Consider the following 25,000-nt stretch of genomic DNA (forward strand, 5'->3'; position numbering starts at 1 on the left):
AACGTTTTTCGCTCATCTAATTATACATTTCACCAAATAAACTTCGGTGAAAATTTTTTTCGATTTGGATAAAACGCGATTTTTTTATGAATTTTTACAAAGTTCAAAATTGCATTTTCTTGCGGTCGACCCCTGCCACTGATCACAAGAATAACGTGCTCAAAATTACCACGTGACTGATGTCTGCGACGTAAGTTCAGGAACCTCACTTCACCTTAAAGTCCATATAAATACACTGGTCGAGTGCGGGTCGTTTACGATATTGTGAGCTTACGATATTGTGACCACTCTGTAGCAAATTCCCACTTGTTTTCAAGTCAGATAAGTCACAACCTAAAATCACGTGTTTCTGAACCTACGTCACGACTCACTTTAAACCGAGGAAGACTGGTGCGAATAGTGGACCAAAAACTTATAAAAAAATTGCCTTTTATCCAAATCGAAAGTTTTTTTCGCAGAAGTTCATTCGGTGAAGTGTAGAATTAGATGAACGAAAAACATTTTTTGAAATGAATCAACCTCGTTCCCAGGGTCTTTTCCCTTTGTTGGTGGGTGGAGCTGGGGGTGGGGCGGGAAGGAAAAGGCCCTGGGAACGAGGTTGGAAATGAATGGCACTTTAACAGCAACCGAACAAGGAGCACTTTTTCCCTCTGTACGTAATTAACTTTTAATGTCTTCAAATCACGTTTAGAAAACTCCCTAGAGAGGCACGGGTTTTTCAAGCTATTTAATGCCTTCATATAACGTTTGGAAAACTCCCTAGAGAGGCACGGGTCTTTGAAGCTATTTAAAAAACTCACAGCACGTGTTTTATCGGGTCTAAAAACACTACTGCTCGTTTTTAAATACCGTATTTATTCGCCTATAAGCCGAGCGATTTTGCCAACAAATTAAACTGAGAACAGGTAAATTCTCGCCAAGGAAGGGGGTTCGGCTTATAGCCGAGTATTTTCGCCAAAAAATATTTACGGGTGCTTAACAAGATTCGAAATTCAATGTTTATTCGACTGTAAGCCGAGCGATTATCAACAAACACAAATTTCCGAGATCACGAAAGGTAGGTACATGTAAATCATTGTTGGTTCTGCTCGACGGAAGCTCGGATCGCATAGGAGTTTCATCCATATATTTGAACAGCCTGGAGAGCGAATGGCCATACCGCTGCCGAAGTGCGATCACGAACCGATGGAACTGGATGATCTTTTCTTCCAGATCTTGTGGGAGTCGCTGGGCCAGGGTTGTCCTAGTGCGAAGGCTGATGGAATGGCGCTTTTTCCATCTCTGGTAGCAACCCAGTGAGGCTCTGAAGTCTGGATCACTGCTTAACTCCTTCGCTTTTAGCCGTAGAATTAATCCGCTTACAGCAATTCCTGTAAAAGATAACACAGATCAATTGTTTGACTTGTTTTGACGACATGAAAAACTGGCCAATCAGAAGCGGTCATTCCCACGGTTTGTGTAAACATTGCAACACGATCTGACAGATATCAGTTGATCGAAGCTTTTCATTGTTTTAAAGAAGCGAAAGACTTACCTTGACTTCCCTGCTCTGAAAACCAGTCCAGTAGTGTTTGATCCAATTCAGGATACTTTGGCGAAAAGCAGCCCATCGTCTTTCGCTTTGCTGACATTTTAAGCTCACCATAAAACAGGTTCGCTTGATCTTTTCGCCAGCGACGCACCATCGATTCACTGGTTCCGTAATCTCTCGTGATGTCGGAGTTGTTCTCGACGGCCTCTCCTTCAGCAACGACTTTTAGTTTGAACGCTAAGTTGTATGAAGAACGACGAACTTTCGGCATGATGATCGATAACTTTGAAAGAGAGCGATTGTTTGAGACAGGATTCTGAACTCTGGTGAATGTTTTGTTATGTCACGCATGGTTCTATTTATTTACACATTAAATTCAACCTATCTGTGATTTGTTGTTACTTTCAATTAAACGACCAATAACAACTGAGTAAGTAACCTACTTTTTGGTTACATGTTTCCCGAGAGGGAAGCTCCTTTTGTTTTCGGTTTAGGTTAACTCATCTCAGTTAACGACACGGGTGGAGTACTTTGCAATTATTAGGTCTCGGCTTATAGCCGAATGTTTTGTGTTTATTTTTTATTTCAATGCAACAGCTGCTGACATGAAGAAGTTTAGGGTCTCGCCTTATAGCCGAGATCGGCTTATAGGCGAATAAATACGGTAGTATATAAATAGCTTTATTTACAAGCCGGAAGTAGTGTTTAACCCCTGAGAGATCCAGGCCAACCAGGAGTTCTTTCAGCGCACCCTTGCGAGTTTGTAACGCAACACGCTAATGCTAAATGCGCTTCCGACTGTTTTGTGAAAGCCAAAATCCTTCCCAGAGATAAATAATGGCCAGTTTTTTTTGTTTTTTTTTTTCGGTAAAACGCGGCCATGCCCTAAACTTTGTTTCTTTTAAGTAAGTAAGTAAGTAAGTAAGTAAGTAAGGACTTTATTCATAGAGGGGGACACGTAACAGCTGAAAAGCTGACAAACCTGTGGCCCTCTAACTAGATTATACAGCATTACAAAAAACTGATAAATAAATAAATATATAAATAATTACAAAACTCTATGATAGAAATAGCATGATATATTAAAAATATTCAGAAAAAAAAAATTAATTTATAAAAAATTAAAATTGGATAATGTGCCATTGCTTAATATTTACAACTGCAAGTCCCGAAAGCATCACGTAGTTCGGGGTGACTGACTGCTCATTCGGAGAGCAGCTCTACAAAATACTGCAGCCGCAGCAGCAGTTCTCTGGGGGTAGTCTGGAGAATACACTTTGTGATCATGAACGTAGACCCAGAGGCGACTTGATTGCTCCTTCCACTGGTAGGCAACTTCAGACACGGGTAATGCTCGTAGCTGTTGGCGCTGAAAACAAAGACATGTCCATAGCTAATTAGTGAGGCGCGAATGTTGGGACGCTAAGTAAAGTTGTACAAACCACAAGAAGAGTGGACGGCAGCAAGAATCTTTCCTTTAAATAATTTACTACAGTTATTACTGCTGTAAGCGTATTCCACGTGTATTTGCGATTTATTTTGCTGAGATGTGTTACTATTTGTTAACCCAAAGATGGCAGATTAGAGTTATTGATGTGACCTGATGTTACCGCCGCAGAACTATAGTTTCTTTTTTTGTTTTTGTTCTCTTTTTATGGATTGGACATTTACTTTGATATTACATGAGGTGTGAAATGAGAAACTTGTAGCCCGGATGAAAAAGCACATGTTTTGGAGTAGAGAAGAAGGTTTTTTTTGGCTTTGTAAAAAACTGGCAGAGTTTCGGAATACATTGTGGTAAACAAGTTACAAATGATGTCGATTTGAAGTCTCGGCAACACCTGATTTAATAAATTTTCTGATTAAAGATCTATCTACCTGCATAAGAATGCTCTTGGCAGGCCACTTGGTGCTGTGTTCGTCTACCAGCCTCTTCGAGCCCATGTTTACTTGCTGGTCAAAAAAGGTCTTGATGGGCCACACCTTAATGAGAATCACAGAGAACATGGGTGTAGTTTAGTAAGAACGAGAAGGCGAAAGAGATAAAGTCATGAGTAATCCAGGATCGTATTAATTTTGCTTTACTCTTCTCTGTGATTGGTACAAAAAAAAACTCGCACTACTCAACCAATCGGATGCAAAACTAAAACCAGTCATGACTTGTTCGTCTGCATTTTCCCGCGCTTTATGCGGTTTGCCTGTTTTAACTTTGATTTCTCATTGGCTCACGATTCAGGTAGTTTTCTCGTTCTTCAATCTCCCCAAAGCTCTTTCCAACATTTCCCTTTTGCTAACTTTGCTGTTGCATTTACAAATCTGGTCACTTGCGTTTTCCCGCGCTTTAGACAAACTTGTTGTTTTTATCTTAAGTTCTTATTGGCTGATTGTGATATTTCCTTCGATATGATTGGCTGTTATGATTACTTTGCTTTGGTTTGAAAACTCAATCGAATAGTGCGCTATGTTTATGTCGGACGAAGAGTCTATTGGTAAGAAAAGAAAAAAACTCACCCCTGGTGGTTCTTGCTTAAATATTTCAGTTCCTTACGAATAAACGATGAGTTCAGCGGGCAACTAATCTGATTTTTCGACGAATCAAATTCCAGATCTTCGGATTTCATAAGGAATTGAGTCCCAAACCTTTGCATTTCACAAGGTCTTCCTGATCTTCGGGTTTCGAGCTCGGATAGTCACCGGAACGCAAACCCTTGGAATTTCGAAATCTAAAATCTAGATTTCGAGTCCTTGTGCGGGGACTCGGATGTTTTTGGTTTCCTCCACGTTCGTGACCAAACAAATAGCTTCGTTCGGCTTCATTAGAAAGAATATGGTTCAAAAGATTTTAGCATCGCATGTCAACGTACCCTTCCACGTCCACAACACTTGTCACAGCGCTTGTATCCCACAGCCATACAATCATGACACGGCTGGAAATAAAAGTGAGATGTAACAACATGAAAAGAAGAAGAAGAAGAATAATGTGATGGTTAGAAACCTCTCTTACATTGACCCTGGGGGCATGTTGGCTTAAAATGTTAAATTTATTAGAGGTTTACTCCAAGTCCTGAAGTCAAGCATCGCTATAGGCTCCCTATTTTTTGTATTGTTGACCAAGCGTGTGATCACGATGGTTGGATATTGGTCAAGTTCGTTTTGCTTTTCCCTGTATAGTACCCTGAACAGGTGTATTGTTTTGCCTTTGTTCCTTCTCTTTTTGCGTGAATCATCCTAATTCAATTAATGTACATCATGGAGAAGAAGGAAAGGAAGGGGATGGGGCTATATAATAAGTTGTATTCTTAAACCTCTGCACCCTAATATCAGTATGCATATTCTCCATACTGTTCTTCATACATTTCTTAAGGTGCTGACAAGGAGAATTTGTTTAACAATCAAGAGCTTCTTTAGTTGGTGATCATTTCCTTTATTCTCCTGACCTCAATGTGTGATTAAGGGGGGGGGGGACAGTGTAAGGAGATATTAAATGTTAGTCACTCTTAGAGGGGAAAGAGTAAATGACCCACAGTTTTTGTCAAGGCAAAAATAATAAAACTTTTCTAAATACTTTGTTCTATTCATTTGTCTGTATCATGTTAAGTACTACAGTCAGTTCATTTTGTTTTCAACAAAACTTGCCAATCTTAAATCCCCATCAAATGCTGCCCCAACAGCCATTTTATGCCTCCCAGAAAAGATGTTATGCAGAACACCTGTTGAGGCTGTTATGTTCAAAGCAAAATATTATCATGAGGCAAATTAATTAACTTGATTGATAATCTGCTTTAAAAGTGACAAAATGTTTTCATTACAGATTTAATCGAATTATGACTTTTTATTCTGAGAAAAAAAATTTTACAAACTAAGTATTGTGTATGTACCAAATAGAGTGTTTTCAATCTCCAGACTTACCTTCACTGGCCATAAAATTCAGTGCATCATGTCTGTTGCAATAAGCCTCCAGTGCTACCATAAGAAAGCTACATTTAAATGTAAAAAAAGTATAATTTCTATATTTTTTCATTTTAACTAAACCTGAAACATTTTATTTCTTTAAATATTAGAATAGAACTATCTATTAGGGACCACCTTGTGATTTTGATTATTTTTGTAATTTTGAATTTGTCTCAGGGGAGGTTGGGTATGGGCGGTATAAGGTCTCTCTAATTAATTCAAGAAGATTCAAGTGAAGTGAGACCATTATAATCTCATATTTTCTTTGAAAATCAACTGAATATTGCTCTTCGAATTGTGATAATAATTATCAACAGAAATGTCAAGTCTGCTCTTGAACCCACTAACTTACACCATTAGAACTTAAAACTGTTTCTACAGCAAGAAGTGCCAATGAGTGCTACCATTCCCCCCCCTGGATGGGATACATGCAGGTAGACCCCTTCTAACAATTTTCTGCAACCTGTTTGAACTCTTGAGGTACACAGAGGTACATGATCTTTCCAAGGAACACACCACAATGGTTTGGTTTGGGTTGCAATTTAGACCTCTCAAATCTAAGTCCAATGAACTGACCACAAGTCTTCTGAATATCCAGTCTTGACTTTGGAAATTTTAGAAATAAAGTGTTTACTTGAGCCAAGTGGTACTCCATAGCACTAAGCCACTAATAGTATTGCTACTCAAACTTGGAAGGGATGCCAGTCCATCCTAGATTAATTAACCTGCAACATTTTGTCAGGCTTCCCTGACAGTTAACCCCTACCCCTTTATTCTCCTGGGTGTAGAGAAGCACTGTAAAAGTAAAGCGTCTCTTCAATAATACAGCACAATTGCCTGGCCAAGTCTCAAACTAATACCTCTCATTGCAGAGTCTAGTGTGTTGACTTTAAGGTCACTGTATCTCCCACACCACTCACCTGTAAACACCCGCAAAGGCACCAGCTCTCCATCCCCAGCGCCATCCATACTTAACAAATCCCACAACTACAGATGCATGGTAGCGACGCTGAGCATGCATTACAGATTCATACACGGTCAACTGGTTGTGTCGTTGAAAGCTGTCATCTACAATTCCATAACCAAACTGACCACCAAAGACAAAGGCAAAAACAGTTGTTGTAAACTTGACTGTTCTTATTTGTTCAATCTCTGGACAAACTCCCTTTTCATAGCCTCTGTTGAGGAAAAAATGTTGTACAGGTCTCCAGGCTGTTTAAACTTTGTGTATATGTGAGGGAAATATTACCTTTCCTTTAACCCTTGAACTCCAATGAGTGACCAAGACAGAATTTCTCCTTACAACATCAACATAAAGAAGACAAGCGGTGAGAATAAAGAAAAATGTCAGTTAGGGGATTTGATCCAATATCAAATTCTCCAAAGCAACATCATCAGAATTGTATGGCGGAGGGTAAGGAGAATTACCCATGAGATCTTGGGAGTTACAAGGTAAACAGAAGTGTTCATTGCAGAGCAAAGGTTTTTCAAAATATACCAGTGTAATATTGATCCAAAATATTCATTATTAACAATTATATGGATTTCAACACATTTGTGGCAGTTTTACTGCCAAGGCATTTTGAAATATGTAAAAAGTCAGTCCTACCTTAATTTAAATTATGCTTTCAAGAATTTATGCCATCAATCTTTATCAAGATGCTCATCACTCTGTCTAAAGAACAAAACATAAATACAACTCATCAATGAATTTGTATATATGAAAATCATGTGTCTACTGCAGTTTCATGAAATGTATGATGAAGAGCTCACTTCATCTTAGAATTGTTACCAAATGAATGTATTTTCAGCATATCATTATTGATGAAAAGATTGACATTCTGTGCGTGCTATGAGTTGTTAGCGACCAACATTTTATTGAACTGAGAAACTGAAAACTAATTTATAAAATCAATAGATTTCAAAATCTATTATTCCATCTCATCACATCCTTCTCCAGTAGAATAATCCAAAATAGTGATACAGAAGAATAATCCAGAAGAACAATTCAGAAGAATAATCCAGAAGAATAATTCAGCAGAATAATCTAGAAGAATTATCCAGCAGAATAATCTGCCAGAATTATCCACAAAAAGAATCCTGCAGAATTATCCAGCAGATTTATTCTAACAATGGAGTGAATTTTTTAAATAATCCCTTTTATTAGAAGGGTGATCCTAAAAGTCAGAACAGTGGAATGGCAGAATGGCAGAATGATTGGAAAATTACCCGAAATTCTAAAACATGGAACAGCGGAAAATGACCCCAGGTTGGGGGGGGGGGGGGGCGGTCAAGGGGGAAACATGATATTAGTGATGCTCTCTATCGTACCCACCTGATTTCAAATAATGCTTCTACTCTCTGCCAACCAGTTTCTTCTTCAGATTCACCCTTCTCCAACATTCTAGTAGTTAATTAAAAAAATGCCTTTATGCTTGAGTAAAACATACCACAAAAAGAGAAAAACACTCAAAATTTGAACGGTGGTAAAAGTGGTTACTTTTCGACTTAAATCAAGGATGTCAAGCTTTCAGGGGCAAATTAACGCAGTCTTCTAGAAAACATACCGCTAGCGTCTTTTCTAAGCTAACTGCACGACAACATGGTAGATCTTGTGGTGAGAACATTATACATTTTTTACACTTTTCAAACCTTTCTTTGCAGAAGGGTTCCTTCAATCTCTCCCATAGCGTACGTTTTGAAAGATCTTCGTCACCTTTTACAGACATCTTGCTTCTTAAATATTGTCCTCACGTGTTTTTGTAGTCAGGAAATTAACTAGGTAATTTTCGAGCATTGTTAACTGTACATCTTGGAATCAGGCAAAAAAAACAACAATTGGAAATAACACTCTCATTAAATAAACCTAAGTATTCATTGCAAGTCAATGAAGGGCGAGGCATTCAATAAACAGCCTTTAAAATTGATCATGGTGCAGGAAGCCATCTTGGCCGACAAATCTAGGAAACTGAGACCAAACCTAAACCCTAGTGCCAGTCCCTGAGTGGCCCACGTATTTACTCTTAGCGCTTGCCTCTAATGCGGCATTTATTTCAAGGAGCGAGTATTCCAAAACTTGACGCGACTCCGAAATATCTTCTTGAAATTTTTGCGGTACATTTTTTATCCGGCAAGAATCTAACAAAGGTATTTTTTTGATCTGGCATAGCCTACTTGAAGTGGCACCCACCCCCTCCCCCGACACGTAAGTGGTGAACTTAGAGGAATTTCTTAGAAATCTTGCCTGTCATGTGATTGGTGAATATTTATAGCATTTCAGTCGGAAGACAACTCTGTTTTATTATTCTGTTTCATTATTCTGTTTTATTAATTTTATACTATACAAAGCAATAGCCCTCCCTTCAAACCGTCAGTCATGAATATCAAAACCTTGCTTGACAATCTTCATGAGGAAGTTTCCTGTTCTGTGTGTATGACCACATTTACTGACCCAAAACAGCTACCATGTCTGCACAGCTACTGCCTTCACTGTTTAGCAGGAATTCAACGAAACAGTGGCCGCCATGATGTTATTACATGTCCTGAGTGTCGCAAGGAGAGTCAAGTCCCTGGAGGAAACCTAAGAGATCTGCCAACCAACTTTCGCATCAACAGCTTACTAGATGTGCTGGCCATAAAGGAGTACAGTTCTACCGGAGTCAAGTGCGCAAACTGCGACAAAATGAGAGTGCAAAGTTTCTACTGTTTTCAGTGCTTTACATTCTGGTGTGAAGAGTGTATCACTGTGCATAACTTACTCAAAGCAAATAAAGATCACCGAACTCTTGCACTGAAAGATTTTGAAGATCAAGACATCGAGGATGTCTTGAAGCGACCAGCATTTTGTTCGCGACAAGGCCACGAAAAGAAAGAGCTCGAGTTCTTCTGTGTGAAATGTAAAGAAACCGTTTGCACTTCATGCGTTTTAACCTCTCACGATGGACATGTCAAGGTGCTCTTGGAAAAAGCAGCCAATGAAAAGAAATTACAAGTCATGTTCACGATTACGTCCAACAAAGCAAACGAACAGAGGATGAGAAACAAAATCTCTAAACTTGACGAGAGCTGTGATATCATCGAAGCAAAATGTACCCAAGTGAAAAGAAGCGCACAAAAGTTTGCAGAAAGCATGATCGCTGTTATCGAAGCCAAGAAACAGGAAATCTTTAATGAAGCGGATCATGAGGCGCAACAATCTCTAGAACGTTTGCGAATACAAAGGATCGAGATGGAACAGAAAGTCAAAATGATCGAAACAGCAATCACAAAAGCCGAAACGTTTTTAGAACGAAGCACAAACGCAGAGCTTACAAAGTTAGATGAGACAATAAACAAAATCATCCCGAAAGAAGGCGATGATGAACGTGAAGAAATAGACTGTGACCTCGAAGGTCTACGTCAATTTATCTTCGAGGAAAACGAAGCCTTAAAGGCGAAAATAATACATGAAGGGATTGGCCGAGTACTTACCTTTCGACCCAACGCGGAGACCAAAGCGGATCAGTCAACTGCTGAAGGAAAAGGACTCACTGAAGCGATTGTTGGGATTGAAGCGACCTTCGTTTTAACGAAAAATGCCAAAGGGCAACAACGTTGCGAAAACCGTGACCGAGTAACTGTGAAAACAAAAAATCAGCAGGATCATGACTGTGCAACAGAAGTGCGAGTAAAAGATAACAACGATGGAAGCTTCAAAGTCGGCTATTTTGCAAAAGAAACCGGAAGATTCTGGGCGATAGGGAAGGCGAACGGACAAGAAGCTCTAGACAGTCCTTTCTCGGTGCCAGTTTCACCCAGACAATTCAGACCTGTGTTATCTTTTGGAAAGGGAAGTTCGTCTCCTGGAATGTTACACCTTCCCTGTGGAGTGGCAGTGAATGAACGTAATGAAATTGCAGTGGCTGCCTTAGGTAACCACAGGGTTCAGGTATTCAGTAGCGATGGAACTTGCATAAGATATTTTGGTAGCAAAGGTGATAAACAGGGAGAGTTTAACTGGCCTGCTGGGATAGCTTTTGGTAAAAACAATAACATTATAGTGGTGGACAGTGGTAACCACCGTGTTCAGTTGTTCAGTGAGCAGGGTGAGTACCTGAGCCAGTTTGGTGGGAAAGGAAATCTTGATCACCAGCTGTTTTATCCTAACGGCTTATCCGTAGAGAACGACGGAAATATAGTTATTGCTGATTCAAGAAACAAATTAATCAAGATCTTTTCTCCTAGAGGCCATTATTTAAAACAATTCGGGGGAGAGGGTTCTTTAACCTATCCCTTTCACTGCATACAGTATGAAAACCATTTCGTAGTGTCAGACTCCGATGAACATTGTATCAAAGTGTTTGATAGAAATGGTACTTTTCTGAACAAATTTGGAAAGAAGGGGGAGGGGGATGGGGAGTTTAACACACCTGGTTGTTTGTCAGTTAACAAGGCAGGACACCTGATGGTCTGTGACGGATCTAATCACAGAGTTCAGGTATTTGATCTTAGTGGAAAGTTTATGACAAAATTTGGATCAAAAGGAAAGAATAAAGGAGAATTTGATTTTCCTCGCTCTACTGCAGTGCTCAGCGATGGTCGAATAGTTGTGTCTGATTATAATAACAATCGCATTCATATATTTGAAGAGACTTAACATCACTATGCCTTACAAGATTTAAATTTACTTTAAGCAAGTTTTAAACATGAAACTGCTTTCCACGAATGATGCATATTATCATTAAGAATCTTCTGAATGGTCAATCAAACTACAAAACAACCGATAACATTACCAATCTCAGAGATTGTGCATAAACTAAGTGTGATTTGTCGGTCGGCCTAGTCGATAAGCTCTTTTAGGTCAATAATAAAAGAGGCTTTGGAACTTTCGTTTGACATCAAATTTAATAGGATTGCAAGGTTATAAAATTCAGTTCTAATTCCACATTAAGCATACAAAGATTTATTAATTTCAAGTAATGGTACATCCAAGATAAAGAGTTTCTTGAACCCATGATTACTTCTTAAACTATTTCCGCCATGCTGAGTTGGAACCTTTTCCAGAGTAGACCAGGAGAGAGAATGGACTGCTTTTGGACATAAGTAGAAATTTGTTACTGTATAGTTAACTATGTGATGAAAAATTATAAATAATTAAACAGTAGAAAGGTATGTCATTAAAATAGTTGTGATTGTATCTACACTTGTATCTACAGTGTTTGGCAGAGTTTAATAAAAAGAGGGTGGATTTCAAACTTTCTGAATAATTTTATCTAGGACCAATTTATTTGGAGAAGTAGCAACTCACCTAGCTCATTGTGGGAAAAAGGAAAGATGGTGAACCTCAACAAATAGCTAATGCCGGAAGTAGGATTGCACTCTTAGGAGATTCGAGCCAACCGGAAGTTCTTTCATCGCATCTTGAAAGTTCATTGCGCAATACGGTAATGCTCAAACTCACTCAAAAAATTGATTGAAAGCCACAAAGCTGGTATGGTGGGTTTGTGTGCCCTCTGAAGCGTTAGGCGGGAGAAATAGATGGAGTGTGAGATGGAGGGGCAGCCTGGGTGAAGCAATAAAAGGAATATGTTGAGAGATAGGAGAACAAATCTCGGATTTAAATTTAAAGCTTTTTCGTAGAACTCACGATCTTCCTGAACACCTTCAAGGAAATGAGGGTCAGCCTCTATTTTGACACACTGTCCATTATCTGATTGAAAACTGTCTGTCTCAGGTGACAGCTACATACTGAGCTTTGAATGTCAGAGGTCAACTTAAACTTAAACAATTCTCAGAAATCTTGCATTTCAAATATGTCGTCAGGCTTCTCATGTGATCGGTCGATATTAATAACATTTCAACCACAAGACTACTAAGCTGTTTAACGGTTCTTTGGCGTCACGGTAGTCGCTATTTATACCGCGATCATCGATTGGAGGTTGGTCTCCGAGTATTTTTCTCTGTATTCTAAAGGCAAATTCATCTTTACACAAAACAAAAGTGAACAAAAGAGAAAAAGAAACATCTATGAGAGTCCCTCCTGTTCTGAGGTACGAAATTACAAACATGTGTGAAGGGACTGGTAACCAAAAATTCATAAAACCACCAATGAGAGTTAAGAAATTCATCCTACAATAAAAACCACCACGTTCTCTACATCGGTGACTAAAGATCAAAGAGTCAAATCTCTGGCTCCTCATCTCGCGAGAAAAGAATATTTTTACGATTAAACTGGCTGGAAGAGCGAAAGTGAAAAGTGGAGAATGGGGAAAAAGAGAATGTTCTGAGTAGAAGGAACAAAAGCAGGTTAAGCATAGGAGGATTTCGGTTTCCAAGTAAAAAGAAGCGCGCAGCAGTTTGCAGAAAGCTTGATCGCTTTTATCGAAGCCAAGAAAAATGAAATCTTTAATGAAGCGCATCATGAGGCGCAACAATCCCTGGAATGTTTGCGAATACAAAGGATCGAAATGGAACAGAAAGTCAAAATGATAGAAACAGCAGTCACAAAAGCTAAAACGCTTTTAAAACGAAGCACCAGCGCAGAGCTTGCAGAGTGAGATAAGGCAATAAACACAATCATCCCGAAAGAAGTCGATGACGAGCGCGAAGAACTAGAGTGTGACCTCGAAGGTCTGTGTCAATTAATCTTTGAGGAAAACAAAGCCTTAAACACGAAAACAAGAATGCAAAATTCAGTTGTACCAGATCATTAATTATGTTTAGAGGTACAGCTTCAAGTAATGTTACATCTAAGATAAAGCAATTGTACAGCCATAGGTATTTGCTCGATTGTTTTCACCATACTGAGCTGGGAACCTATTCCTGAGTTAAACCAGCAGAGTACTTAGACTGTTTTTTGACATTTAATTTGGTAAAATTTTGTTATTGCATATATAAATATGCAATATAAAATTGTAAATAATCGAAATATAAAAATATGTCAATAAAATAGTTGTGATTGTTAGTAAACTTTGCTGTATACTGTCTTTGATAAAAACAAAAAAGAGTGATTCGAAACTTTCTGACTGATTTACGAGCAATTTACTAGGAGAGGTTTCACATCCACCCGCTAAAATAATCTGATTCAAAAACGCATTAATACTTCATGAGCTGTTTAGCCTATCACACGAGGCAAATCGATCACGTGTATGAACCTTTATAGCCGGTATAGAATAATCATTCTGAAAAGCCCGGAGAGGGTTTTGATTTCGGTCTTGGGGAAAATCGGGGTACAATTCATAAACAACTAAATCATCACTGAATTATTAATGAAAATATGATTACTATGATCACTAGAGATCTTTCACGTTAATTTTAATACCAAATCATTCCCCAAAAAGGCAGCATACAAAAACATTAACCGCAGTAAACAACAAAGTTTATTTTCCTGATAATTTCTTATTAGAAAAGAAATTCGTTCTTTTACTAATTACCATTGTTCACAAAATTAATTGTGCAGTTTTGAATACTCTCAACTTCAACTCTAAATCCTATTTCCTCTAAGTTGGCGTCTTGAATTCTTCTTGAACTTTGCCACTCGTCAAAAATTTTTAAGCCCACTTTGTGGCATACTGAGTAGCCCTTGGAACACAAGTATCCAAGTAATCTTTCTCTTCCTTCCCATTTTTTGGTTCTCGAAACACGCGTTTGGGCGGCATTTCAAGGAAAAGCTTTCTGAACGTTAACAGCAGCCAAACAAGGAGCACTTTTCCCCTTTGTATGTAATTAACTTTTAATGCATTCAAATCACATTTACAAAAATCCCTAGAAAGGCACGGGTTTTGGAGGCTATTTAATGCATTCATATAACGTTTGGAAAAATCCCTAGAGAGGCACGGGTCTTTGAAGCTCGCAGCTGTTGGCGCTGAAAACAAAGACATGTCCATAGCTAATTAGTGGGGCGCGAATGTTGGGACGCTAAGAAAAGTTGTACAAACCACACAGAGTGGATGGCAGCTAGAATCTTTCCTTTAAATAATTTACTACTGTTATTACTGTTGTAAGCGTATTCCACGTGTATTTGCGATTTATTTTGCTGAGATGTGTTACTATTTGTTAACCCAAAGATGGTGGATTAGAGTTATTGATGTGACCTGATGTTACCGCCGCAGAACCATAGCTTCTTTTTCGTTTTTGTTCTCTTTTTATGGATTGGACATTTACTTTGATATTACATGAGGTGTGAAATGAGAAACTTGTCACCCGGATGAAAAAGCACATGTTTTGGAGTAGAGAAGAAGGTTTCTTTTTGGCTTTGTAAAAAACTGGCAGAGTTTTGGAATAAATTGTGGGAAACAAATTACAAATGATGTATATTTGAAGTCTTGGCAACACCTGATTTAATAAATTTTCTGATTAAAGACCTATCTACCTGCATAAGAATGCTCTTGGGAAGCCACTTGGTGCTGTGTTCGTCTACCAGCCTCTCCGAGCCCATGTTCACTTGCTGGTCATAAAAGGTCTTGATGGGCCACACCTTAATGAGAATCACAGAGAACATGTGTGTAGTTTAGTAAGAACGAGAAGGCGAATCATCCTAATTCAATTAATGTACATCGTGGAGAAGAAGGAAAGGAAGGGGGCGGGGCTATATAATAAGTTGTATTCTTAAACCTTTGCACCCTAATATCAGTATGCATATTCTCCATTCTGTTCTCTATACATTTCTTAAGGTGCTGACAAGGAGAATTTAACAATCAAAAGCTTCTTTAGTTGATGATCATTTCCTTTATTCTCCTGACCTCAATGTGTGATTCAGGGGGGGACAGAGTAAGGAGATATTACACTCTTGGGGGGGTGAAAGAGTAAATATTACACTCTTGGGGGTGAAAGAGTAAATGACCCACAGTTTTTGTCAAGGCAAAAATAATAAAAAAATCTTTTCTAAACACTTTGTTCTATTGTTGGTATCATGATAAGTACTACAGTCAGTTCATTTTCTTTTCAACAAAACTTGCCAACCTCAAATCCCCATCAAATGCTGCCCCAACAGCCATTTTATGCCTCCCAGAAAATATGTTATGCAGAACACCTATTGAGGCTGTTATGTTCAAAGCAAAATGTTATCATGTGGCAAATTAATTAACCTGATTGATAATCTGCTTTAAAAGTGACAAAATGTTTTCATTACAGATTTAATCGAATTATGACTTTTTATTCTGAGAAAAGAAATTTTACAAACTAAGTATTGTGTATGTACCAAATAGAGTGTTTTCAATCTCCAGACTTACCTCCACTGGCCATAAAATTCAGTGCATCAGTGTTGCGATAAGCGTCCAGTGCTATCATAAGAAAGCTACATTTAAATGTAAAAAAAGTATAATTTATATATTTTTTTCATTTTAACTATAACCTGAAACATTTTATTTCTTTAAATATTAGAATAGAACGATCTATTAGGACCACCTTGTGATTTTAATTATTTTTGTAATTTTGAATTTGTCTCAGGGGAGGTTGGGTGTGGGCGGTATAAGGTCTCTCTAATTAATTCAAGAAGATTCAAGTGAAGTGAGACCATTACAATCTCATATTTTCTTTGAAAATCAACTGAATATTGCATAAGAATGCTCTTGGCAGGCCACTTGGTGCTGTGTTCGTCTACCAGCCTCTTCGAGCCCATGTTTACTTGCTGGTCAAAAAAGGTCTTGATGGGCCACACCTTAATGAGAATCACAGAGAACATGGGTGTAGTTTAGTAAGAACGAGAAGGCGAAAGAGATATAGTCATGAGTAATCCAGGATCGTATTAATTTTGCTTTACTCTTCTCTGTGATTGGTACAAAAAAAAAACTCGCACTACTTAACCAATCGGATGCAAAACTAAAAGCAGTCATGACTTGTCCGTCTGCATTTTCCCGCGCTTTAGGCGGTTTGCCTGTTTTAACTTTGATTTCTCATTGGATCACGATTCAGGTAGTTTTCTCGTTCTTCAATCTCCCCAAAGCTCTTTCCAACATTTCCCTTTTGCTAACTTTGCTGTTGCATTTACAAATCTGGTCACTTGCGTTTTCCCGCGCTTTAGACAAACTTGTTGTTTTTATCTTAGGTTCTTATTGGCTGATTGTGATATTTCCTTCAATATGATTGCCTGTTATGATTACTTTGCTTTGGTTTGAAAACTCAATCGAATAGTGCGCTATGTTTATGTCGGACGAAGAGTCTATTGGTAAGAAAAGAAAAAAACTCACCCCTGGTGGTTCTTGCTTAATTATTTCAGTTCCTTACGAATAAACGATGAGTTCAGTGGGCAACTAATCTGATTTTTCAATGAATCAAATTCCAGATCTTCGGATTTCAAAAGGAATCGAGTCCCAAACCTTTGCATTTCACAAGGTCTTCCTGATCTTCGGGTTTCGAGCTCGGATAGTCACCGGAACGCAAACCCTAGGAATTTCGAAATCTAAAATCTAGATTTCGAGTCCTTGTGCGGGGACTCGGATGTTTTTGGTTTCCTCCACGTTCGTGACCAAACAAATAGCTTCGTTAGGCTTCATTAGAAAGAATATGGTTCAAAAGATTTTCGCATCGCATGTCAACGTACCCTTCCACGTCCACAACACTTGTCACAGCGCTTGTATCCCACAGCCATACAATCATGACACGGCTGGAAATAAAAGTGAGATGAAACAACATGAAAAGTAGAATAAGAAGAATAATGTGATGGTTAGAAACCTCTCTTACATTGACCCTGGGGGCATGTTGGCTTAAAATGTTAAATTTATTAGAGGTTTACTCCAAGTCCTGAAGTCAAGCATCACTATAGGCTCCCTATTTTTTGTATTGTTGACCAAGCGTGTGATCACGATGATTGGATATTGGTCAAGTTCGTTTTGCTTTTCCCTGTATAGTACCCTGAACAGGTGTATTGTTTTGCCTTTGTTCCTTCTCTTTTTGCGTGAATCATCCTAATTCAATTAATGTACATCATGGAGAAGAAGGAAAGGAAGGGGGTGGGGCTATATAATAAGTTGTATTCTTAAACCTCTGCACCCTAATATCAGTATGCATATTCTCCATACTGTTCTTCATACATTTCTTAAGGTGCTGACAAGGAGAATTTGTTTAACAATCAAGAGCTTCTTTAGTTGGTGATAATTTCCTTTATTCTCCTGACCTCAATGTGTGATTCAGGGGGGGGGGACAGTGTAAGGAGATATTAAATGTTAGTCACTCTTAGAGGGGAAAGAGTAAATGACCCACAGTTTTTGTCAAGGCAAAAATAATAAAACTTTTCTAAATACTTTGTTCTATTGTCTGTATCATGTTAAGTACTACAGTCAGTTCATTTTCTTTTCAACAAAACTTGCCAACCTTAAATCCCCATCAAATGCTGCCCCAACAGCCATTTTATGCCTCCCAGAAAAGATGTTATGCAGAACACCTGTTGAGGCTGTTATGTTCAAAGCAAAATATTATCATGAGGCAAATTAATTAACTTGATTGATAATCTGCTTTAAAAGTGACAAAATGTTTTCATTACAGATTTAATCGAATTATGACTTTTTATTCTGAGAAAAGAAATTTTACAAACTAAGTATTGTGTATGTACCAAATAGAGTGTTTTCAATCTCCACACTTACCTTCACTGGCCATAAAATTCAGTGCATCATGTCTGTTGCAATAAGCCTCCAGTGCTACCATAAGAAAGCTACATTTAAATGTAAAAAAAGTATAATTTCTATATTTTTTCATTTTAACTAAACCTGAAACATTTTATTTCTTTAAATATTAGAATAGAACTATCTATTAGGGACCACCTTGTGATTTTGATTATTTTTGTAATTTTGAATTTGTCTCAGGGGAGGTTGGGTGTGGGCGGTATAAGGTCTCTCTAATTAATTCAAGAAGATTCAAGTGAAGTGAGACCATTATAATCTCATATTTTCTTTGAAAATCAACTGAATATTGCTCTTCGAATTGTGATAATAATTATCAACAGAAATGTCAAGTCTGCTCTTGAACCCACTAACTTACACCATTAGAACTTAAAACTGTTACTACAGCAAGAAGTGCCAATGAGTGCTACCATTCCCCCCCCTGGATGGGATACATGCAGGTAGACCCCTTCTAACAATTTTCTGCAACCTGTTTGAACTCTTGAGGTACACAGAGGTACATGATCTTTCCAAGGAACACACCACAATGGTTTGGTTTGGGTTGCAATTTAGACCTCTCAAATCTAAGTCCAATGAACTGACCACAAGTCTTCTGAATATCCAGTCTTGACTTTGGAAATTTTAGAAATAAAGTGTTTACTTGAGCCAAGTGGTCCTCCATAGCACTAAGCCACTAATAGTATTGCTACTCAAACTTGGAAGGGATGCCAGTCCATCCTAGATTAATTAACCTGCAACATTTTGTCAGGCTTCCCTGACAGTTAACCCCTACCCCTTTATTCTCCTGGGTGTAGAGAAGCACTGTAAAAGTAAAGCGTCTCTTCAATAATACAGCACAATTGCCTGGCCAAGTCTCAAACTAATACCTCTCATTGCAGAGTCTAGTGTGTTGACTTTAAGGTCACTGTATCTCCCACACCACTCACCTGTAAACACCCGCAAAGGCACCAGCTCTCCATCCCCAGCGCCATCCATACTTAACAAATCCCACAACTACAGATGCATGGTAGCGACGCTGAGCATGCATTACAGATTCATACACGGTCAACTGGTTGTGTCGTTGAAAGCTGTCATCTACAATTCCATAACCAAACTGACCACCAAAGACAAAGGCAAAAACAGTTGTTGTAAACTTGACTGTTCTTATTTGTTCAATCTCTGGACAAACTCCCTTTTCATAGCCTCTGTTGAGGAAAAAATGTTGTACAGGTCTCCAGGCTGTTTAAACTTTGTGTATATGTGAGGGAAATATTACCTTTCCTTTAACCCTTGAACTCCAATGAGTGACCAAGACAGAATTTCTCCTTACAACATCAACATAAAGAAGACAAGCGGTGAGAATAAAGAAAAATGTCAGTTAGGGGATTTGATCCAATATCAAATTCTCCAAAGCAACATCATCAGAATTGTATGGCGGAGGGTAAGGAGAATTACCCATGAGATCTTGGGAGTTACAAGGTAAACAGAAGTGTTCATTGCAGAGCAAAGGTTTTTCAAAATATACCAGTGTAATATTGATCCAAAATATTCATTATTAACAATTATATGGATTTCAACACATTTGTGGCAGTTTTACTGCCAAGGCATTTTGAAATATGTAAAAAGTCAGTCCTACCTTAATTTAAATTATGCTTTCAAGAATTTATGCCATCAATCTTTATCAAGATGCTCATCACTCTGTCTAAAGAACAAAACATAAATACAACTCATCAATGAATTTGTATATATGAAAATCATGTGTCTACTGCAGTTTCATGAAATGTATGATGAAGAGCTCACTTCATCTTAGAATTGTTACCAAATGAATGTATTTTCAGCATATCATTATTGATGAAAAGATTGACATTCTGTGCGTGCTATGAGTTGTTAGCGACCAACATTTTATTGAACTGAGAAACTGAAAACTAATTTATAAAATCAATAGATTTCAAAATCTATTATTCCATCTCATCACATCCTTCTCCAGTAGAATAATCCAAAATAGTGATACAGAAGAATAATCCAGAAGAACAATTCAGAAGAATAATCCAGAAGAATAATTCAGCAGAATAATCTAGAAGAATTATCCAGCAGAATAATCTGCCAGAATTATCCACAAAAAGAATCCTGCAGAATTATCCAGCAGATTTATTCTAACAATGGAGTGAATTTTTTAAATAATCCCTTTTATTAGAAGGGTGATCCTAAAAGTCAGAACAGTGGAATGGCAGAATGGCAGAATGATTGGAAAATTACCCGAAATTCTAAAACATGGAACAGCGGAAAATGACCCCAGGTTGGGGGGGGGGGGGGGCGGTCAAGGGGGAAACATGATATTAGTGATGCTCTCTATCGTACCCACCTGATTTCAAATAATGCTTCTACTCTCTGCCAACCAGTTTCTTCTTCAGATTCACCCTTCTCCAACATTCTAGTAGTTAATTAAAAAAATGCCTTTATGCTTGAGTAAAACATACCACAAAAAGAGAAAAACACTCAAAATTTGAACGGTGGTAAAAGTGGTTAATTTTCGACTTAAATCAAGGATGTCAAGCTTTCAGGGGCAAATTAACGCAGTCTTCTAGAAAACATACCGCTAGCGTCTTTTCTAAGCTAACTGCACGACAACATGGTAGATCTTGTGGTGAGAACATTATACATTTTTTACACTTTTCAAACCTTTCTTTGCAGAAGGGTTCCTTCAATCTCTCCCATAGCGTACGTTTTGAAAGATCTTCGTCACCTTTTACAGACATCTTGCTTCTTAAATATTGTCCTCACGTGTTTTTGTAGTCAGGAAATTAACTAGGTAATTTTCGAGCATTGTTAACTGTACATCTTGGAATCAGGCAAAAAAAACAACAATTGGAAATAACACTCTCATTAAATAAACCTAAGTATTCATTGCAAGTCAATGAAGGGCGAGGCATTCAATAAACAGCCTTTAAAATTGATCATGGTGCAGGAAGCCATCTTGGCCGACAAATCTAGGAAACTGAGACCAAACCTAAACCCTAGTGCCAGTCCCTGAGTGGCCCACGTATTTACTCTTAGCGCTTGCCTCTAATGCGGCATTTATTTCAAGGAGCGAGTATTCCAAAACTTGACGCGACTCCGAAATATCTTCTTGAAATTTTTGCGGTACATTTTTTATCCGGCAAGAATCTAACAAAGGTATTTTTTTGATCTGGCATAGCCTACTTGAAGTGGCACTCACCCCCTCCCCCGACACGTAAGTGGTGAACTTAGAGGAATTTCTTAGAAATCTTGCATGTCAAATATGATTGGTGAATATTTATAGCATTTCAGTCCGAAGACAACTCTGTTTTATTATTCTGTTTCATTATTCTGTTTTATTAATTTTATACTATACAAAGCAATAGCCCTCCCTTCAGACCGTCAGTCATGAATATCAAAACCTTGCTTGACAATCTTAATGAGGAAGTTTCCTGTTCTGTGTGTATGACCACATTTACTGAACCAAAACAGCTACCATGTCTGCACAGCTACTGCCTTCACTGTTTAACCGGAATTCAACGAAACAGTGGCCGCCATGATGTTATTACATGTCCTGAGTGTCGCAAGGAGAGCCAAGTCCCTGGAGGAAACCTAAGAGATCTGCCAACAAACTTTCGCATCAACAGCTTACTAGATGTGCTGGCCATAAAGGAGTGCAGTTCTACCGGAGTCAAGTGCGCAAACTGCGACAAAAGAAGAGTGCAAAGTTTCTACTGTTTTCAGTGCTTTACATTCTGGTGTGAAGAGTGTATCACTGTGCATAACTTACTCAAAGCAAATAAAGATCACCGAGCTCTTGCACTGAAAGATTTTGAAGATCAAGACATCGAGGATGTCTTGAAGCGACCAGCATTTTGTTCACGACAAGGCCACGAAAAGAAAGAGCTCGAGTTCTTCTGTGTGAAATGTAAAGAAACCGTTTGCACTTCATGCGTTTTAACCTCTCACGATGGACATGTCAAGGTACTGTTGGAAGAAGCAGCCAATGAAAAGAAATTATAAGTCATGTCCACGATTACGTCCAACAAAGCAAACGAACAGAGGATGAGAAACAAAATCTCTAAACTTGACGAGAGCTGTGATATCATCGAAGCAAAATGTACCCAAGTGAAAAGAAGCGCACAAAAGTTTGCAGAAAGCATGATCGCTGTTATCGAAGCCAAGAAACAGGAAATCCTTAATGAAGCGGATCATGAGGCGCAACAATCTCTAGAACGTTTGCGAATACAAAGGATCGAGATGGAACAGAAAGTCAAAATGATCGAAACAGCAGTCACAAAAGCCGAAACGTTTTTAGAACGAAGCACAAACGCAGAGCTTACAAAGTTAGATGAGACAAAAATCATCCCGAAAGAAGGCGATGATGAACGTGAAGAAATAGACTGTGACCTTGAAGGTCTCCGTCAATTTATCTTCGAGGAAAACAAAGCCTTAAAGGCGAAAACAATACATGAAGGGATCGGCCGTGTACTTACCTTTCGACCCAACGAGCTCGAGGCCAAGGCGGATCAGTCAAGTGCTGAGGGAAAAGGACTCACTGAAGCGATTGTTGGGATTGAAGCGACCTTCGTTTTAACAAAAAATGCCAAAGGGCAACAACGTTGCGAAAAGCGTGACCGAGTAACTGTGGAAACAAAAAGTCAGCAGGGCCATGGCGGTGCAACAGAAGTGCGAGTGAAAGATAACAACGATGAAAGCTTCAAAGTTGGTTGTTTTGCAAAAGAAACCGAAAGATTCTCGGCGATAGTCAAGGTGAACGAAGAAGAAGCTCGAGACAGTCCTTTCTCGGTGCAAGTTTCACCCAGACAATTCAGACCCGTGCTATCTTTTGGAAAGAGAGGTTCGTCTCCTGGAATGTTAACCGTTCCCTGTGGAGTGGAAGTGAATGAACGTAATGAAATTGCAGTGGCTGACTCAGGTAACCACAGGGTTCAGGTATTCAGTAGTGATGGAACTTGCATAAGATATTTTGGTAGCTGAAAGGTGATAAACAGGGAGAGTTCAACTGGCCTGCTGGGATAGCTTTTGGTAAAAACAAGAACATAGTAGTGGTGGACAGTAGTAACCACCGTGTTCAGTTGTTCAGTGAGCAGGGTGAGTACCTGAGCCAGTTTGGTAGTAAAGGAAATCTTGATCACCAGCTGTTTAATCCTCACGGCTTATCCGTAGAGAACGACGGAAATATAATTATTGCTGATTCAAACAACAAATTAATCAAGATCTTTTCTCCTAGAGGCCATTATTTAAAACAATTCGGGGGAGAGGGTTCTTTAACCTATCCCTTTCACTGCATACAGTATGAAAACCATCTCGTAGTGTCAGACTCCTATGAACATTGCATCAAAGTGTTTGATAGAAATGTTACTTTTCTGTACAAATTTGGAAAGAAGGGAGAGAGGGATGGGGAGTTCAACACACCTGGTTGTTTGTCAGTTAACAAGGCAGGACACCTGATGGTCTGTGACAGATCTAATCACAGAGTTCAGGTATTTGATCTTAGTGGAAAGTTTATAACAAAATTTGGATCAAAAGGAAAGAATAAAGGAGAATTTGATGTTCCTCACTCTACTGCAGTGCCCAGCGATGGTCGAATAGTTGTGTCTGATTATAATAACAATCGCATTCAGATATTTTAATAGACTTAACATCACTATACCTTACAAGATTTTAATTGACTTTATGCAACTTTTAAACATGAAACTGCTTTCGACAAGTGATGTATATTATCAGTAAGAATCTTCTGAATGGTCAATGAAACTACAAAACAACCGATCGCATTACGAATTTCAGAGATTGTGCATAAACTAAGTGTGATCTGCCAGTCAGCCTTATCAATAAGCTCTTTAAGGTCAACGATAAAAGAGGTTTTAAAACTTTCGTTTGATATCAATTTTAATAGGATTGCAAGGCTACAAAATTCAGTTCTAACTCCACATTAATTATACAAAAATTTATTAACTTCAAGTAATGGTACATCCAAGATAAATAGTTTGTTCCAGCCATAGTTTTTTCCTAAACTATTTCCCAAATTATTTCCGATCCGCCATGCTGAGTTGAACATATTCCAGAGTAGACCAGCAGAGAGAATGGACTGTTTTTTGACATAAGTAGAAATTTGTTACTGTATAATTAACTATGTGATAAAAAGTTATAAATAATTAAACAGTAGAAAGGTATGTCATTAAAATAGTTGTGATTGTATCTGCGCTTTGCTGTATAGTGTGTGGAAGAGATTTAAAAAAAGGAAGGGGGATTTGAAACTTTCTGAATGATTTTATCTTGGACCAATTTATTAGGAGAAGTAGCAATTCCTCCAATTCATTGTGGGAAAAAGGTAAGATCGTAAACCCCAATAAATAGCTAGTACCGGAAGTAGGATTGCACTCTTGGGAGATTCGGCTAACCGGAAGTTCTTTCACCGCATCTGGAAAGTTTATCGCGTAATACGGTAATGCTCAAACTCACTGAAAAAATTGATTGAAAGCCACAAAGCTGGCATGGTGGGTTTGTGTGCACTCTGAGGCGTTAAGCAGAGAGGGGGCATGAGGTTTGATACTGATCAGTGGAAGAAACCCACGCTATGCGCTATGCGGCTCGAATTAGCTGCTTCGCCACCCGGCCTCTATTTTCTTGAGGGCCAGGAACAACAACTAAATGGCGCGTTAGCCGATTATTGGTGGATAGAGGACAGAGAGATTTGAAATGATGCTCAGTTTTTTGGCAATTTGTCGTATTAAATTCCACGCTGTGATGTTGCAGTGATCTAAATATTACGGAGTCCGTTGTTTGCTTTGTCATGAAAGCTCCTTTGTGCCTCGTTACGTTGTCGCGTTCTCGTGGTTTCCTGTTCAGTGAATCTTTACGCAATAATCGTCGACCCTTGTAGTCATAGTCTTTGTTAAAGTTAAATCCATCGCTTCTTTGTGGC

At 38.5% G+C, this 25,000-nt stretch overlaps 3 protein-coding genes, 1 long non-coding RNA gene and 1 pseudogene across 4 annotated transcripts in view; 3 read left to right on the top strand and 2 right to left on the bottom strand.

Moving 5' to 3' along the window:
* Positions 1-5,122: 5,122 nt before the first annotated feature.
* Positions 5,123-8,766, bottom strand: LOC111347489 (complex I assembly factor TIMMDC1, mitochondrial). Its single transcript, XM_088761364.1, is given in 6 exon segments — positions 5,123-5,250; positions 5,441-5,508; positions 6,403-6,660; positions 7,092-7,157; positions 7,818-7,886; positions 8,135-8,766. Coding segments are annotated over 6 exon segments (651 nt in total). The 5' UTR covers positions 8,212-8,766; the 3' UTR covers positions 5,123-5,137.
* A 92-nt stretch (positions 8,767-8,858) lies between these two features.
* LOC148729907 (E3 ubiquitin-protein ligase TRIM45-like) lies at positions 8,859-11,715 on the top strand. The gene has a single exon (XM_088761357.1). It carries the CDS (start codon positions 8,859-8,861, stop codon positions 11,115-11,117), a length of 2,259 nt encoding a protein of 752 aa, XP_088617483.1. The 3' UTR covers positions 11,118-11,715.
* Positions 11,716-13,131: 1,416 nt separating this feature from the next.
* Positions 13,132-25,000, top strand: part of LOC148729908 (uncharacterized) — a 49,267-nt gene continuing 37,398 nt past the window's right edge. The window contains exon 1 of the long non-coding RNA XR_016001797.1: positions 13,132-13,185. This is a non-coding gene — a long non-coding RNA (uncharacterized LOC148729908). The remainder of the gene's footprint in view (positions 13,186-25,000) is intronic.
* Positions 13,822-21,179, bottom strand: LOC148729909 (complex I assembly factor TIMMDC1, mitochondrial-like). Its single transcript, XM_088761363.1, is given in 10 exon segments — positions 13,822-14,324; positions 14,832-14,936; positions 15,691-15,755; positions 17,001-17,063; positions 17,771-17,849; positions 18,040-18,107; positions 19,002-19,259; positions 19,691-19,756; positions 20,417-20,485; positions 20,734-21,179. Coding segments are annotated over 9 exon segments (771 nt in total). The 5' UTR covers positions 20,811-21,179; the 3' UTR covers positions 13,822-14,324; positions 14,832-14,910.
* Positions 21,358-24,273, top strand: LOC148729910 (E3 ubiquitin-protein ligase TRIM71-like; annotated as a pseudogene).

The sequence above is a fragment of the Stylophora pistillata genome, chromosome 5 (assembly GCF_964205215.1).
Source record: "Stylophora pistillata chromosome 5, jaStyPist1.2, whole genome shotgun sequence".
Lineage (NCBI taxonomy): Eukaryota > Metazoa > Cnidaria > Anthozoa > Scleractinia > Pocilloporidae > Stylophora > Stylophora pistillata.

What these genes read in the sequence shown, in the direction of transcription:
- LOC148729907 (XM_088761357.1), top strand. Translation starts at nt 8,859, where the DNA reads ATGAATATCAAAACCTTGCTTGACAATCTTCATGAGGAAGTTTCCTGT.